This window comes from Sciurus carolinensis, chromosome 9, assembly GCF_902686445.1.
Source record: "Sciurus carolinensis chromosome 9, mSciCar1.2, whole genome shotgun sequence".
Lineage (NCBI taxonomy): Eukaryota > Metazoa > Chordata > Mammalia > Rodentia > Sciuridae > Sciurus > Sciurus carolinensis.
In genome coordinates, this window is record NC_062221.1 from 92745237 (window position 1) to 92763155 (window position 17919).

The 17919-nt window shown below is 37.9% G+C and overlaps 1 protein-coding gene across 2 annotated transcripts in view; it reads right to left on the bottom strand.

Moving 5' to 3' along the window:
• The window catches only part of LOC124993133 (transmembrane protein 45A-like), a 70462-nt gene that overhangs the window by 3050 nt on the left and 49493 nt on the right, over positions 1 to 17919 (bottom strand). For both annotated transcript variants that reach the window (XM_047564752.1, XM_047564753.1), the window contains exons 4-6: positions 15226 to 15432; positions 13711 to 13895; positions 2185 to 2330 (exon numbers count right to left, since the gene is read on the bottom strand). In XM_047564752.1, coding sequence (XP_047420708.1) covers positions 2185 to 2330; positions 13711 to 13895; positions 15226 to 15432 — 538 coding nt within the window. The remainder of the gene's footprint in view (positions 1 to 2184; positions 2331 to 13710; positions 13896 to 15225; positions 15433 to 17919) is intronic.

A 17919-nucleotide genomic window follows, 5' to 3' on the forward strand; every position in this document is an offset into this window, starting at 1 on the left:
ATTGGAAGATGAAATAGTCTTTGTCACAAGGAGATACAATCTAACCAGCTAGTAAGACTATCACAATTAGGTAATAGTCAACATCACCAGATAGGTCACAACTGTTAAAATGTCTGGTGGAGATTGAAGTGATATATAAAAACTCAGGAAAGGGAGATGAGCCAGGGCTAGGGAATCACAGAAGCATCCATAAAACATTTTAACGTTGTAAACACAGATATGCCAGGTAGAGGGAACTACCTGATCAGAAGGCTTGCAATAGCATGTGGTGGGGAAATGGGGGGGTTGAAAACTAAGAATGGAGTTTCTGGTTTCCAGAGAACAGTAAGTGGATAAGAGGTTCATTAGATATCTGAAGGTTTCTGAAACTGGAAGAGACAATAGTCTTGCTCTGGAAGTGAGCTGACATGAGGTAGAGAATTTCCTTGAATCTTGACACTATTCCAGGAAGTTGCCCAGCCCCTAAGTAAATGAGATCCAGATGTCAACCTAGAACAACAGGGGAAGAAATCAAGTTTCTCTCAATGACAGAACCAGCCTTAACAAGAAGCTCATCATATCTGGGGTAATAAAATAGTACTAGTAGAAAGCAGCAATGAGAAAGCAGAATTTCTAGGCACCCAAATCAACTCAGACCTCTAGTTGTAGTTGCCGTCTCCTGGAACCCAACAGAGACATCTGGGAGCTGGGCAAGGGAAGGTTCGTGAATCAGAGCCCTAGTGCCAGAGATAGTTCAGCAGCAAAGTACAAAGAATCACAGAGCAGGAGGGGTTACCTGGGACCCATGTCTAGAGAGAGTGGAAAGCTGGTTCCAGCAGAGGCTGAGACCCCACAGAGCCTACAAACAGATACTGTATTCTAAAAATTTGGAGAAACTGCTAGATGTGTAGTATCCCACAAGGTAGTACTATCCACGTATGGATAATTGAATTAACTAAAATTAAATGTGGACCTAGCCCCAATTCACATGCTCAGTGACTAGTGGCTACCATATTGAACACTGTAAATATAGAGAACTTCAGGGATAGAACATTTCAATCAGCACTGAAGTCTGAAGAATTAGGTGCTGGAGCCTTCATAGCTGGTAACTGGGATCAGCCAAGTCAATGGTGACTTTGCACCCTAACTTATAGGGAGGAACCATGAACACCCCTCCTTATCCTGCTTATTTTTAAGTTGCAGCTTAACTTTCAATGGTGAGGAGCCTCCCCTGCACCCCAGTGTTGTTTTATTCTTCAACTATTTCTGTTTGTTGTATTGCATTTCAATTCTCTCTCTCTCTAACTTAGTCCTAACTAGGGGACTAAAAATTCTTCATAAGTATCATCTACACCTCATCCTTTGTATACCAAACAGGAAGGAGAAGAAAGAAGAGGAAGAAGAGAACAAAAACAACAAGAAGACAATGCTTATTGAGTTCTTATTATGTCTTAAGCTGCTTAAATACATGATCTCATTTAGGTATTATTATTGTCCCAATTTAGCAAACAAGATAACTGAGATTTGTTGTCATTAAATGATTGACCTGAAAATTACATGGTTATAGTGTGTGCATGTACAAATATGTAACAACAAATCCCACCATTATGTACAATTATAATCCACCAGTGAAAAACTGTGGAAAAAACAATTGGCCTGAATAATGGGCTAATAGGCAGCAGAAATAGGACTATATATTCTTATATTCTTATCAATCTGTCATATTGCTCCTTACCTATTCATGGAATGTTGTATTAGAATTATTATAAAAAAAGAAACATATTATTCAATGTTTAGAAATATTATAGTCAATGCCAAGTTAACCAGGCACTCAAATTTAATGGGACTCGTACAAGTTGGTCAAGCTTAAGAAATGCTATAATTTAAGGGTGTATGCATGGGTAAATAGAGGACTCACTGCAGATGGGAAAGAGAGAATAGCATACAAAGAGATATGAAGATACAGATGCATGCCTTTGATGCATGGGTCAGAGGCACAGCATAGACACTCTTGAGCTATTCCAACTTTAAACCAGCACATATTCTTTCTATTGGCAATTTATGTTTACAGACAATTTTCTGAAATGCTACCCTGTCTTATGGGATTGCAAGGAAGGTAATACCTTCTGAATTTTAAGTTCAACACTATCAGACCTTGATGGTCATATATCAAGGAACTTTCATAAACAAAATTCACTAACTTACCAGGTGATAAAAGCATAATTTGCTCCAATGACAATGTATGCCAATGCATAATGCCAACAAAAGCATACAGTGAGAAACGTAACGTTGTCATGTTCTAGCAGATTCCATGCAGGACCCCCACCAGGGGGAAACAGGACAAAACCAATCTGTAATTTAAAATGAAAAGCACATATTAAAATAATGAACCATATTCCCAAAGATTGTGCACTTCAAAATTCCTGACAACTAAGATAACTCCCATTATCTAAGATGTCACAGAGAAAACATTCGGTTTTACTCTCTGTCTTAGTAATATTGACAATATCTACCAGGTCATAGTTTTGAAAAATATTGAAAGGACATTTAATGATCAATTTTCAGAATATGAACAGTGATCATCTTTGAGGATGAGTGGTCTTTCAGAATGTCCTAGGTTTCTACATTGTACAGTTTCATAATGCTATTTTAAGATTAGAGTACAAAAAATCTTTAAAATAAATAAATGCCCACAGATAACATTATATTCAATGGTGAAAGACCAAATGCTTTTCCCCTAAGATCAGGAATAATACAAAGATGTCTGCTTCCATCACTTTTAGTCAACATTTTACTAAAAAACCCTAGTCAGAGCAATTAGATAAGAAAAATAAACAAGACATTTACTTTGGAAAGGAAGGAGTAAAACTATCCATATTCACAAATGACATAATATTATGTGTAGGAAATACCAAAGAAGCTACCCCCCTAAAAAACTATTAAAGCTAATGAGTTTTGCAAATACAAAATCAACATATAAAAATAGTTGTATTTTTACACACAATGAACAACCCCAAAATGAAATTAAGAAAACTATTACCCCTACAATAGCATTGAAAAGAGTAAGATACTTAGGAATAACTTTAATCAAAGAGTCATATGCCAGGGGAGGTAACTCAGTGGTAGAGCACTTGCCTAGCATGCAAGAGGCCTTGGGATCAATCCCAAGCACCCTCTCTCCGCCCAAAATCAAATAGGTTCAGGACTTGTATATCAAAAACTGTACATCATTGAAAGAAATCAAAGACCTAAAGTAATGAAAGTTATCTCATATTCATGAACTGAAAGGCTTAATATTATTGTGATGGAAATGCCATCTGAAGCAATCTACAGATTCGATGCAATCCTATGAAAATCCCAATGAACTTTTTTGCATAAATAAAAAGAGCTGATCTGAAAATTCATATGGAATTGCAAGGAATCCAGGATAACTGACAACCAAAACAAAACAAAACCTTGAAAAAGAAAACCAGAGTTGGAAGACTCACCCTTTTGATTTCAAAACTTCCCATAAAACTACAGTAACCAAAACTCTGTTATTGGCATAATGATAGACTTAAAAATCAATGAAACCAAACTGAAAGTCTACAAATAAACCCATATATCAATTGGTTTTTGACAAGGTGTCAGCCATTCAACAAGGAAAAGAACAATCTCTTCAACAAATGGTGCTGAGACAACTGGATATTCATATGAAAAAGAATTAATTTGAACCCCTACCCTATGCTATATGCAAAATTAATTCAAAATGGATCGAAGATCTAAATATGAGAGCTATAACCATAAAACCTTTATAAGAAAACAGAAAGGTTGACCTGGAATTCAACGATGATTTCTGAGGCATGACACCAAAAGCACAATCAATGAAAAAAAAACAGCTGGTAAGTTGGACTTCGTCAAAATTAGAACTTTTGTGTTTCAAGAACATTATCAAGAAAATTAAAAGATCACTCAGAGCATGGATAAAACATTTGCAAATCATGTATCTGATAAAGGATTAATATCTAGAATATATATAATACTCCTAAAACTCAGCCAAAATTCTGTTTCAACGAGCAAAGGATTTCAAGGAACATTTCTGCAAAGAAAGTATACAACTGGTCAATAAGCACATAAGAAGTTGAGTAAAATATTAGTCACTGGGGAAAGGCAAATTGACACCACAATGAGATACTGCTTTGTACCCACGAGGATGTCAATAATAATAATAATAGTAGTAATAATAATAATAATAAATAGCAAGTGTTGGTGAGGGTATGGAGAAATTAGAATTCTTATACATTGCTGATGAGAATATAAAATGGTGCAACCATGATGGAAAAAAATTCACAATTCTTCAGAAAGTTAAATAGAGAATTACCATAAGACCTGGCAATTTCACTCCTACGTATAGAACTGAAATATTCAAACAAAAATTTTGTACACAAATATTTGTAGCTGTACTATTCATAAAAACCAAAAGGTGAAAACAACCCAAATATCAACTGGGGATGGACAAGAAATGTGGTATATACATACTATAGAATATTCGTTAATTATAAAAAGAAATGAACTATTAATATATTAGAACATGGATGAAACTTAAAAACATTATACTAAGTGAAAGAAGCGAGAAACCATAGGTCATACATTGTATGATTCTGTTTTATGTAAAATATCCAGAACAGGCAAATACCCATAGAGAGTGAAAGCAGATTAGTGGTTTCCAGGGCCTGGGAGAAAAGGGGAAGAGAAAGTGACTGCATAAGGGATCTGGGGTCTCCTTTTAGGGAGATGAAAATGTTTTGGAGCTTGTAAGAGGTGGTAAGCGCACAACATTGTGAATATACTAAATGCCACAGAACTGCACACTTTGAAATGTTCAATTCTATGTTAAGTGAATTTTATTCCAATGAAAAGAAATGATGATGCTGCTGATGAAGATAGATGATTGATAGACAGATAGATTTCAACTCTCCAGAACCAAATAAAATGCAAAACTCAAGATAATATCATGAATATTTTTACAAATATCTACAATATTTTGGTTATGTATCAGTTACACCTCTTAGAAGTTTCCTTACAGTGGACCTTCAGGTGTATTATCATCTCTCATTTTAGTGTATTGCTATTCTAATTATTCAGGTAAGAAAATCAGATGGTTTAGTGACTTGCCTATGATCATGCATTTTAATGCGTAAAAAGCACTTAGAATATCATACTGAGTAAAGCCTTAAAACTTCAAATAATCTGAGTAAATCAGGGGAAACTAAGATTTGTTCTTTAAGCACTGTTGATACCAACCTGATCAAACTCTCGGGTCTGGTGAGGAACAAAGTGGGATTGGAAAATAAAGATTCACAGACATAGATCTTGAAGATTAAGCTGGAATAAGGGGGAGCTCTGCTCTCTGATGGAGATGCAGGTCTAAAGAGTTATGCCAGCAATCTTTATTTACATATGACTCTTTATCAGGTTGAAGACTATGCATCCAGTATTCTTTGTATTCAGGAAAGTTACAGAAACTAGGACATCCTATGTAGTTTTTCCATAGTTTCAGTTCACAATTGCAAAGTGCAACGTTAGGAGCTTTGTGTAGCTCTCAAGAAAGTCCATTGTTTAAAGTTACTATAAGGCAGGCAGGAACTGGAGAATCCGAGCTGGTGAAACATTGTGGTTGTCTAGCATAAGAATTCCTTCCTTTGTGCCTGAGATCAAGGTCAGACCTGATAGGACCTTTGCACAGAGTCTCCTCATACAGGGCATTGCCACAGCAGCTAAGCATCCTGTGCCCTTGCACAGAAACATTCCCAGGCACCGGGCATGCCACAGCCATGAGGTCATCAGAGACCCCCAATCTCAGTCACTGCTCTCCCATCCTCTGTCACCGCTCTCCACAAAGCACTGGCTCACATTTATGGATTTCCTTTAGCTATAAAAATAATATCACTTGAATCATCTCATAGATGTCCCCCATGTGCCAGGTACTTTACCCTCTTATGCACATAAACATTACATATCCTTAGTCCTAAAAACCACTCTAAGGAGACTTCAGATTTATCCCCCATATTATGGGAAAGACTGAAACCCAGAGACTTCAATAATTTCCCCAATATTTAAGGAATCTGAAATTACTGAGGCAGAATTCCAAACTAGGAATATCTGGATCTAAAAACTCTGTTCTTTCTTCTACCTCTATACTTATGGCTTTCATCATAAAGTCTTTCTTTATTGGGCAACATGAAGGAGGGTGGCCTGGTTAGCAAGGTCAGTCTGAGTCATCCCAGCAGTTCTGATAAGGTTTAAAGTTGGTCCTATCAAGATACAGTACATGTCAACCTCAAAACACAGATTATAACCATGCTTGGTGATGGGTACTGGTATCCTGGATTCTTGGGAGGGTGAGGAAAACGAATCATTTGGACCTAGAAGTTTGAGGCCAGCGTGAGCAATATAGTGAGACCCTGTCTCAAATTTTAAAAAAAGAAAAAAAAAATTTAAAAAAAGGAAAGAAATACAGATACTGATTACATATCCCCTGAGCCACATGTAATTCAGAAACATGTTTTATCTGGTCTGCACACTTTTTAAAATAATTTACATTAGTTGAAAAATTATGAAACATCATTCAAATGTTTGCATTCTCAGCGTTTTTTATAAAAACAGAAATATCTAGCAACACTAGGCCTGTATTCCCAGGTAGGCAATCATAAATGGAAATGTATACTCTGTCAATTCACTTTTCAGATGACCTGCTTGACCAAGTGAAGTAAAGCAGACCAAGGTTCTCTATTTTTGTGTTGCCCCTAGCGATTTTATTTATCAACCAATGTCAGTATCATAAAATTTCTAAAAATATCATTTCAAGTTAAACTTAACAAGGTACTTTATAAGCGCTCCTTCCTGCCTGTTTTTTTTTTTTTTTTTTAACATCCTTGAAGACAGGGTGACCATTGACTGTTTATTTTATAGACAGGAAGATTAAGTAATGCATGACCCTGCCCTCCATCCCCAAACAATTGCCAAGAAGTTTGCATCACTGGGGCTGTGCCTCCCTCACCAAAGGCTGGGGATCTGAAAGAGAACACAGCTACATTCCAAAAGGATAAGGTGTTGACATCACTAACAAAAGACACATCAGGCACTAAATTAGAGATACAAGATCACAATAGTCAGAAAGTGCAGACAGAGAATGCTACTACCTGGTTTCCCTATTGCTTTTGACATGGTATTTTGCAATACCCCTTTTGTATACCATTAGGAAATCTCACTATGGAGGCCAAAGTGATAAGAACCCAGGTCCCTGGAAGCCTATGGAAGAGAGCAAGAGTTTCTAAGTCCCCTGTGTTCACAGTTTGGCATGACAAAAGGCAACTCAAGTCATTCCCAGTTCAAAGGCCCAACTATGTAAACTGGACTGTTAGAATCACAAGTCAGTTTCTCTTACTCTTCTCTCACAGCAGCTCATAGAAGCTGACAGAGAAATTCAGTGTCAAGAAAGGGCTCTTGTAGGAGGGTGAGTGTAAGCAACTATGGACCAGCTTCCCCATTCTCACCTATTAGTCCCACCAATGTTCCTCCAAAGGCATTCACAGGACCCACCCACCCCTGCTGGGGAAGTGATTTGTTTGGGCTTTCGGAGGTAAGAGCTGGCGGTTATTGTGGGTTAAATTGTGTCCTCTAACATGCTATTGTCTTAATCTCTGGAACCTCTGAATGTGAAAATAGCATCTTTATTGAAAATAGCATCTTTGGAGATGTAATCAAGTGAAGGGGATGTCATTCTGGATTAGAGTTGGCTCAAGCCAATGACCAGTGTCCTCATAAGAAGCCATATGAAAGCTTCTTTAATGGTGCTTCAAAACTGGACATCCACATGCAGAAGATAGAAGCTTAACCCTTCTCTCGCGGTACAAAAATAAACTCAAAATAGATCAAAGATCTGAAACTACTAGAAGAAAATATAGGGAAAACATTTCAAGATACTGGTACAGGTAATGATTTTCTGGATAGGTTTCCAAGAGTATTGGACACAAAAGCAAGAATTGACAAAGGGATTATATAAAAATAAAAAGTTTCTTTCCAGCAAAGAAAACAATGAAGAGATAACCTACAGAAAGGGAGATATATTTTGTCAGTTTTCAGTATGTGATTTATTTTACCAGGGATTACTATCAAGGACTGGGAAGACTGCCAATGGGAGAAGAGAAGAGAGTAGAAGGGTGGACAGAAGTGATAATTTCTTGATATATGCATGTATGGAAACATCACAGTTCTACTAACTTGCACAATAAATTGTGTTAATAATCATAGTAATTATTTAAAAGAAGGCCGAGAAAAACAAAGGAACACAAAGACACATGGGAGAACAACATGTGAAATGGAGGCAGAGGTTAGATTTACGCTGCTCCAAACCAAGAATGTCAAGGATTACTAGCAACTGACCAAGAGGAAAGCATGGCACACATTTTCCTTCCGCAAGAGGGAACCAACCCAACCAACAACACCTTGATTTCAGATATGGGACCTATAGAACAGTAAAGGAATACATTTCTATTGTTTGAAGTCACCCAGCTTGTGGAAATTAGTTATTGCAGCCCTTGGAAATCTACATAGAGGTTGAGACCAAAATAAGCAAAAGGGAATCACTCGCCCTAAGCACCAAACCTGGACACATTGGAGATTCTTATCATCTTTCAAATTCCACCTTCCTCTGGAAGCTTTCCTGCCTTTCCTCTGGAATTAGCAGCCCTCTCCTCAGGTCTGCTTGTGCTTTCAAGTGACAACATCTGATTCTCCCAACAATCCCGTGAGATATTATTTCTATCTCTTATAGTTGAGGAGGTCTAAAGAAACAAAATATCATGCCAATGGCAATTCATGTGATTAAATATGGTAAAGCTAGAATTCAGATCTAGGTCAGCCTGACCTGGAGGCCTATGGACTTTTTACCACATGCAATATTCACAATTGCTTTCTTAAACTTCCAAAATAAATCTTTCAATTCACATCCATTACTTATCATTAATTAGACTTTTTTTAACTTTTGTAAATCAACAGAGAAATTTTCAAGTACCTCTAACTGCTTGTCTCATTGGAACTCTCAGGCCACTATGAAGCTTATGAACAAAGTCAACTGATGTGACCACACTGAAAGCCATAGAAACGTTCTATAATTTTAAGCGAAAATCAAGTAAGTTAGGAAAGCAGAAATTCCAAATTAAGGGTCAGAAACTGCTTAACTCATTAGAATCTGGTTTAAATATAAAAACTAGCCACTACACTTGTGTGTGCCATCCAAATTTGCTTTCTTACATAAAATTCCAAGAAAAAAAAGGCCTGTCAAAGATTTTTTTCTTGCTATATCTTATATTCCACATCTGAACACCAATTTTTTATTAGTTTAAGTTTGACTTAATTATTATCACATTTTAACCATAAATATTTTCTCTCATAGACAATAAGCCAAGGACCTATTTTCTATGATTTGAGTGTGAATTTCCTATTCTTTATATCTTATTTCCCAATAACTTACTTCAACACTACATGCCTAAGTATCAGTTTGATTCAAAGTATCAGACCTCAGACCACTACAGCTTTGTTGGGCCTTTTTGCCACTTCAGAATGAACTTTTGTCTTTCTTAAAGGCAAGGCAAGTCTGAGTTTAGTTTGGACTCAGAATCTGGACAGTCATGGGAATAACCTCTGAGGGGAAGTGGGATGAAGCAGAGGAAACAACTGTCCAAAAAGAAGAGAAGGGAGGAGAACAGGCGCAGCTTCCTCATTCCCAGATTGTCCCCACACTTTCAGAAGGATGACAAGCTTGGGAGGGACAAAGTACTAAATGAGCTATTGAAATGTTCTCCCACACAGACACTGGGAAAACATGACTCATGGAATTAAGGGTCATGAAAGATTTTCTTTTTAGTTTTGAAATTGCATAATGTGGCTAAGTTATTGAGAAAATAGTTTAAATGTAATGTGTGGTTCAGGAAGGAAACTAGTGTTTTATAGGTTGGGAAGGAAATTTCCCTGTTTGCATATTATGCAATCATTTAAATAGGACTTATAAAAAATTAGCCAGCCTGAGCACTGGTCTCATGCAGTTCACATCTCCATACATAAGGTTTCAAGATTCCAGGTGGGCATTTTCTCTGATCTATCTATACACAGTTTATGTTCCAGTATTGGCCATACTTAGAGAAAAAATACAGTGAAAGAAAATAGGGTGAAAGAAAAAATATGGTGAAAAACAAATCACAACATAATATTGTTAGCTTAAGGCAGAGTCTTGGACATAAACATTTACCACATGCCGACAAGACACAAAAGCATAATAAATCCACTTACATTTCTAGATAGTTTTGTTTCAGAGAAATCCAAGAACAAGAGAGTTTCGATGGCTAAAACCTTACTTCCTATCAGTGTGTGTGTTTGCATTGTATCTAATGTTCACTCTTCTTTTTGTTTACAATTGTTTTTTAACTTATTGGTGCCTTATAGTTGTACATAAAGATGGAATTCATTGTTACATATTCATACATGCACACCATGTAATTTGGTCAATATCACTCCCCAGTACTTCCCCTCTCCCTCCCCTCCTCCGTCCCTTGGGCCCTTTCCTCTACTGATCTCCCTTTGATTTTCATAAGATCCCTGCCCCCACCCTTCTTTTTTTTTAAAATCTGTTCTAATTAGTTACACATGACAGTAGAATGCACTTTGACACATGGTACACAGATGGAGCACAACTTCTCCTTCCTCTGTCTTAACATGGTGCAGAGTCACACCAGTAGTATGATTATACATGTATAAATGTACACTCTTCTTTAAAGCTGCAAAATTATTTAGGCTGGTCACCAAGTCAAACAGAAAACTTGTCTAGATTTATTGGCAGGTGTAAAAACTTCCAAATAATCAAAAATTTATGTCCAAAGACTTTAATATCATAGCTCTTCCTTGGAAAAGCATTGAGGAAAATATTAAGATATTATTTTTCCATCAAAAGAGGCAGATTAAGCTGACTTATTCTCAGTTGAGATACGATACAGATTCTTCCTTCAGATCCAAAACATCATTAATTATTAACTGAAAATTAGTTACTTTTATTAATTCTAATCTAATCATTCAAGTCTCTGAGTTTTCTCTCTTGCTTTTACTATTTTTTTTACTTGAATATAAATATCTTTAATAAAATCAATTTAGTAAATTTATGTATGCTACAATTTGAATCTTAAATGCCCTGCAAAGTTCCATGTGATAAAGACTTGCTTCCAGGGTGAGACTATTGGAAGGTGGTGGAAGCTTTAGGATGTAGAACCTAGTAGGAGGCCTTTAAGTTACCAGGGGTATATCTTCAAGGGTGGTTGTTGAACCCCAGTTCCTTCCTCTCTCTCTCTTTCACTTTCCCACCATGAGGTAAGTGACTTTGCTCCTCCCCTCCACATGCCCCACCATGATGTGCTGGCTCACCACAGACCTAAAAGCAACAGGCACAAACCAATCATGGCCTTTAACTTCTGAAACTCCAGGTCAAAATAAACCTTTATCTTCATAGGTTGATCATCTCAGTCATTTGTTATAGCAATGTAAAACTTATTCACATAATGTAGAATTCTGAACCCAACGAAGAATGAGTATACTTTCTTTTCAAGAATATTCACTACCACCAACATCAGACTATGTCCTATAGAAAGTCTTAATGAGACTCAAAAAATGATTTCTGACCACAGATAAATTAAATTAAAAATGGATAATATGAAGAAAAAGAATATGTTTGGAAACTTAAAAGTGCACTCCTAGGGCTCGGGGTATATCTCAGTGGTAGGGCACATACCCAACAAGCACAAAACCCTGGGTTTGATACACACACACACACAAAGTGCATTCCTTAATAATTCATAAGTTGAATGGAATAGTACATGAAAACAGCAATATTGAAAATTACCCAAACAGTTATGGTACTCTAAAGAGGGAAAATCATAGCTTTAAATGTGTTTATTTTAAACACGAAAGATTGAAAATAAATGAGATCAGAAACCAACTTAAAAAAAAACTAGAAAAAGAAAAGTAGAAGATAGGTTTATAGCAAAGCAAAAACTTAAAATGAGAAATTGTCAAACTCACAACTATAATATAAAACTTTAACAGATTCCTATTAGCAAATGAGAGATAAATCAGATGGAAAATAATTAGGAATATAGACTATACAAATAACACGATTTAAGAGTTCCAAGAGTCTGCCTTCATCCAGGAACATCCATTCACAACTGTCTGCTCTGGACCTGAAACCAGAAGACCTGCAGCTCAGCTCTGCTCCTGATGTGCATTCCTATTCTGCATCTGGCCCACAAGATTCCTTGCCCTGTTTTGTTATTTGACTTACCTGTAGTTAGATGTCTTTTATTTTCTTCTTTACTCATTATTTTTCTTATTTTAAATTTCTTTTTTATTTTCTAGGAGTTTTAAAAAATATTTTGTCTGTCATTGTGTTTGCTACAGTTCAGAGACTCTGAAGCATGAACTCACTGTGTCTTCATATGTATGAGTTATCTCTTTTTAAAACATTTCCTTTTAATTTATTTTTGAAAATGTAATGCATGCACATAATAAAACATTCCAATCAAGAGGTACAGAGTGCATAATGTTGTTTTATATGCCATTCTATTTACTCAGTTTTAAGTTCCCAGTAGATGATAAGTAATCTAACAAGACAGTTTCTGTATGCTAGCTGGTTAAAGTCACCAGTTATCAGATCATCACATTATAGGGCATTTGTCTTTTTTTTTGATAAAATTTTCCTTCAGAAAAACTCATGAATCTAGCCCCTCCCTACAAGCCTCTGCTCCAACAGTCCTTCTACTCCTTCACATATTTAAATACCACTTCTTTCAGATCTTGTTTTGACTATATTTTTCTTTCCTTCACCTACCAAAGCATCTTTATCAGTTCTCATGTGAAGTGCAAATCCCTGAAATAACTTCTTCATGTCATATCCCTGCTTTCTGGTGACTAAACATCTCTTCTGAGGGGGCTTCCCTAATTAAAACACACTCTGCATCCATCCAAGACTTTCTTTACATGTGCATATGTTTATTGGATCATGATTTATTAGTCTATAAAATATATAGGCACTGATTGGAAATCATAGATTTCAACAAGGCACTGAGATTAGGGAGTGGACATCATAAAATAGAGCCTGGGATTTGGGGTCAGACAAATCCAGATTTATTCCCTAGCTCCAATATTGTGTGAGCCTGGGAAATTAACCTGGTCTCTCTGAATCTTCCTGATGGTAAATTTGACACAATAGCAGCTAACTTACAGATGCTGTGAGAACAGAGTAAAACACAGTGTGTAAAAATTCAGTAAAGCGGCCAATAGATCGTTGTTAATAGCTTCCTCTTTCCTGCCTTCCTTATCTTGCTCATGCTCACTACCCATTAGTCTGTAAATTGCTTCAGGGTCCGGATCTGCTTCTGACTAATAGCATCATCTCAGAGTTCCTACATAAAGAATATTCAGGTGGGTGAGAAAGAGGTGCACACCCCACTTTCTGCCCAGCTGCTCCAACAGTGACCCCATCAGAGCTATTGTGCCACTCAAAGAACTCGCCTTCTCAGAGGCCCACAGTCTCACTACAGACAGCACATTGGGGGGAAGTCTCTGAGGTCTAGGGGGAAATGCCCTGTCAAATAAAACAGAAGCTACAGGCAGAGATGACAGGTGGGTTAGCTGGAGACCCCTACTCACCTGCCAGAACCAGCTCCCCTGTAGCAGGACAAAGCTTGACCGCAGGAGCTCCAGAAGTACATTTTTCCGTATGAGGAACTCTATGAAGGCCATCAGGCCTGTCAAAAAGCTGACCAAGGTCAATATCTGGTGCACAAAGACGTCCAGCATTTCCCGGCCATGAGTGTGGTTGTAGAAGATAAAAGCTAATGGCGGGGGGGGGGGGGGGGGATACAGTTAAACAGTTTGTCTTTGTCAATGAAACCAAATGCCACCCACTGATTATCTTGCTCCCTCTCTTTACCTACAGAATTTTCTATACACGCACAATTGTCCAAAAGATCAGGTCCCCACTGCTTCCCACAGGAATGTATTCTTGCATTTTTGGAGTCATTGCTGCCTCCTCAGAATGGAATCTTTGAAATCTAGTATTTTCTCTTTCCCAATCTTTATTCTCTCCTCTAACACACCATGACATTCTCCACTAACTATAAATCAAAGTACCGTCTACACAAGATGATGAATAATAAATACGATAGGGCAGAGAGCTGTAATTAAGGTGACTATAGAGAAGAACAGGCTGAAGTTGAAACCTTGCCTTGAGGAACCAGCTCAGAGAGGAAGGAAGCACTTGCATAGATCACAAGGGTGAACCTTCCAGGTATGACAGGTCACTCTGGAAGTTCCTGAGATGTAGTAACTAACTGCATTTTTCATACCATGGACAGATTCCAGATTCATCTTAATCATTTTCATTTAAATAAAATGAAAACGATGTTCATTCCAAACGTAGTAGCACCTAGAGATAACAAGAATCAAACTTCTGGTCGTTGACACCCATCTTTTATTCAGCTCTGTTCTTATACAGGATTAGGCAGAAGTTCTTGTCTTCAAATGTGGGAGACAAGGGGGACAGTTAGAGAGTGACTGCCTCCTGATCATTTGGGATTTTTGTTGTTCCATAATCAATCTATTTCTTACATATGCAATAACAAATCTCTGAACAGTTGTTTTCTCCTCCTCCCTCCACATAATGAACTGGGAAGCCAACTCAACAAAACACTGTTTTTCAATAACCACTCAAAATTAGGACCTCACATTTTTAGACCTACTTATCACATAATGGTAGGGTTCTATTCTATTAGTAGATAGTGAAATCTGTTCTCTGGTAAGTTGCTGCCCCATTTCAGGATATCCATACTCCTCTATGCTGAGTTCAGTTTTCATTGGTAAAAGTGAAAATAATGATAATTTCCAGGACAACCAAGAGAAAATAAAGCTCTATAGGTGCTTCCTTAAAACAGATGTGAAATGGGAACAAAGCACATTTGAATGACTGTGCTTGCCCAGTTCTACCAAGTGAGTCAGTGTGGAAGGTCTTTGGCACCCTACCTGGGACACAAAAATATCTCACAATAACCCCATCAATCACACTGCACCAAGATAGCAAAGATACATTATAATAAAAGGTTATGCTAATAATTACCATAAATGCCCATTAATAAAGAAAGAGTTACGAAAAATACTCATTCTTACCCTCCACTAAGAAGGCATTTGACATCATTAACTTGGTTAAGGAGACTGGAAGTGAACTGATGGTAGAACATAAGATGTTGGCCACACCCAGTAGTCCAAAGAAGAAATACAAGTTAAAGTGATGCCAACGCAGCAGTCGACTCCATAAGCTCTCTTTTTGTATGATCAGGTGAGGTCCTCCAGCAAAAAACCGTACTCCAATTATGCCTGTGGAGATAGAGATCACAGTTTTAGCAACCCTCTCCATAGCTTTGTCTGCATGAAGATGCAGAAGGATTTTTCCATTGACTATTCCAATCTGCTATCCTGTTATGACATTGATTCCTCTCTCTGAACTGTTGCCTAAAAGACTGGCACTGGGGTTTTACCCTTGTTTTAAAAGTTCAAATGCTGGGGGGATCCAAAATGGCAGACTAGAGGGAGGCTGCGTTCCTTGTCACTCCGTAACTCCGGTTTCAAGCACAGGATATCTGTTTCTTGGTAAGGCAGTTTTTGCTGCTTATCGATCCCCTGCTGTTTACCCCATTTGTCTGCTGTGATCACCTGCAGTCTGCCAGCATATCGACGCCTTTTGTGAGTGCAGATTCCTCAATGTCAGGCGCCTATCATCTGCCATTTGCCTGCCTCTCGCCTGTCCATCACCTGCCTTACTCCTATCCATCACCCAACACATGAGGTTCACCTCCCGATTGTCCGACAACAGTCAGCAAACTGATCGCTGACAGCCAGTGGAGCACCAGCTGCCTTCTGCTGCCTGGAAGTTCACTGTTACAGTACCTGCAGATTTGATTACATGTGGCTGCCGCCATTTTGAGACAACAGCCAGGCCCCTTAGGACCCCTGGCTGGACTGACTGAGCCCCGTCTCCAGAATCCCTCAGCCCGACCGATCACTCCCATCCTCTGGGGCCCTCACATCCACTGACTGCTCCCTGCTTCCAGGACCCCCAGATCAACTGACTGTGCCCTATCATAAGAACCCCAGACCGACTGATTGCAACCGACCTCCAGGATCCCACAACCACTCCAAACACACCTGACCTCTAGGACTCCTGCCTGACCAACCGCATCCCACCTCCAGGACCTCCTGCTGACCATGGCCACACCCTGAGCTGCAGCTCCCCATTTGCCAGCACGTTTCGAAGCCAGAGCGGCCATCTGGGATAATCCTGGAAGCCTTAGCTCCGATCCTTAGGTGGGGCAAAACCGATCCTGAGATGCCTGCTGGAGGCTTGAAGCTCATTGTCAGGTACCTCTCATGCATCAGGCTACTGAACTCGGGGAGGTTTCATTACTATATGACTGTTACACTGTAGATTTTCTTTTTTCTCCTTATTGAAAAATTTTAAGTTTTTATTTCTTTACTTTTCTTGCTCTCTTTTCCTTTTGTTTACCTGTTCCCTCAGAGTCTTTTTTCTCCCTTTTTTGCACGCTAACATCCAATTTCTTTTGATTACACTCTCACCCTTTCTATTATCTAGAACTTCTGGATATTCTTTTCTTATCCCATTAAGAGCCACATTCTACATCCCTCTGCATCCTCTTTGTCCTCCATTTGAAACTGCAGAACTTATTGCAAACCTGTTTGTTTTACTCAAGATAATATTTGAACTCATTCTGTTTATTATGACAATTTTGTTATTGTCCTCATAGGGGCTATTTGGTCTAGGATTGCATAGTGTCTGAATTGGGCACAGCTAATATTGATCTCCCCTTAAAGAAAGGGTTTTGGAAACCTATAGGGCCACTATAAGCCTATAGGGGGAAATCTGCAATACCCCAGATCTGAACTGCTAGAGGGGAAGATGCATGAACAACATGAAAAAACAAGGGAAGAAAATGATCCAAACAAATCTAGATTCTATATTAATAGAATCCAGTGACAGTATATTAGAAGAAATGTCAGAAAAGGACTTCAGATTATACATGATTAAGATGATTCACGAAGCAAAGGATGAGATAAGAGAGCAAATGCAAGCAATGAATGATAATACCAATAGCTGAAAGAGCAAGTGCAGAAAGCAAAAGATCATTTCAACAAAGAGATAGAGATTCTCAAAAAAAAAAAAAAAAAAAAAACCAAATGGAAATCCTTGAAATGAAGGAAACAATAAACCAAATAAAAAACTCAATGGAAAGCATCACCAAAAGACTAGACCACTTGAAAGACAGAACCTCAGACAATGAAGACAAAATATTTAATCTTGAAAATAAAGTTGCCCAAACAGAGAAGATGGTAAGAAATCATGAACAGAATCTCCAAGAACTATGGGACATCATGAAAAGACCAAATTTAAGAATTATTGGGATTGAGGAAGGCACAGAAATACAAACCAAAAGAATGAACAACCTATTCAATGAAATAATATCAGAAAATTTCCCAAACCTGAAGAAGGAAATGTAAAATCAAATACAAGAGGCTTACAGAACACCAAATGCACAAAATCACAACAGATTCACACCAAGGCACATTATAATGAAAATGCCTAACATTCAAAATAAAGATAAAATTTTGAAGGCTGTGAGAGAAAAGCATCAGATTACATATAGGGGGAGACCAATACGGATAGCAGCAGACTTCTCAACCCAGACTCTAAAAGCTAGAAGGGACTGGAACAACGTATTTCAAGCTCTGAAAAAACATGGTTGCCAACCAAGAATCCTATACCCAGCAAAACTAACCTTCAGATTTGAA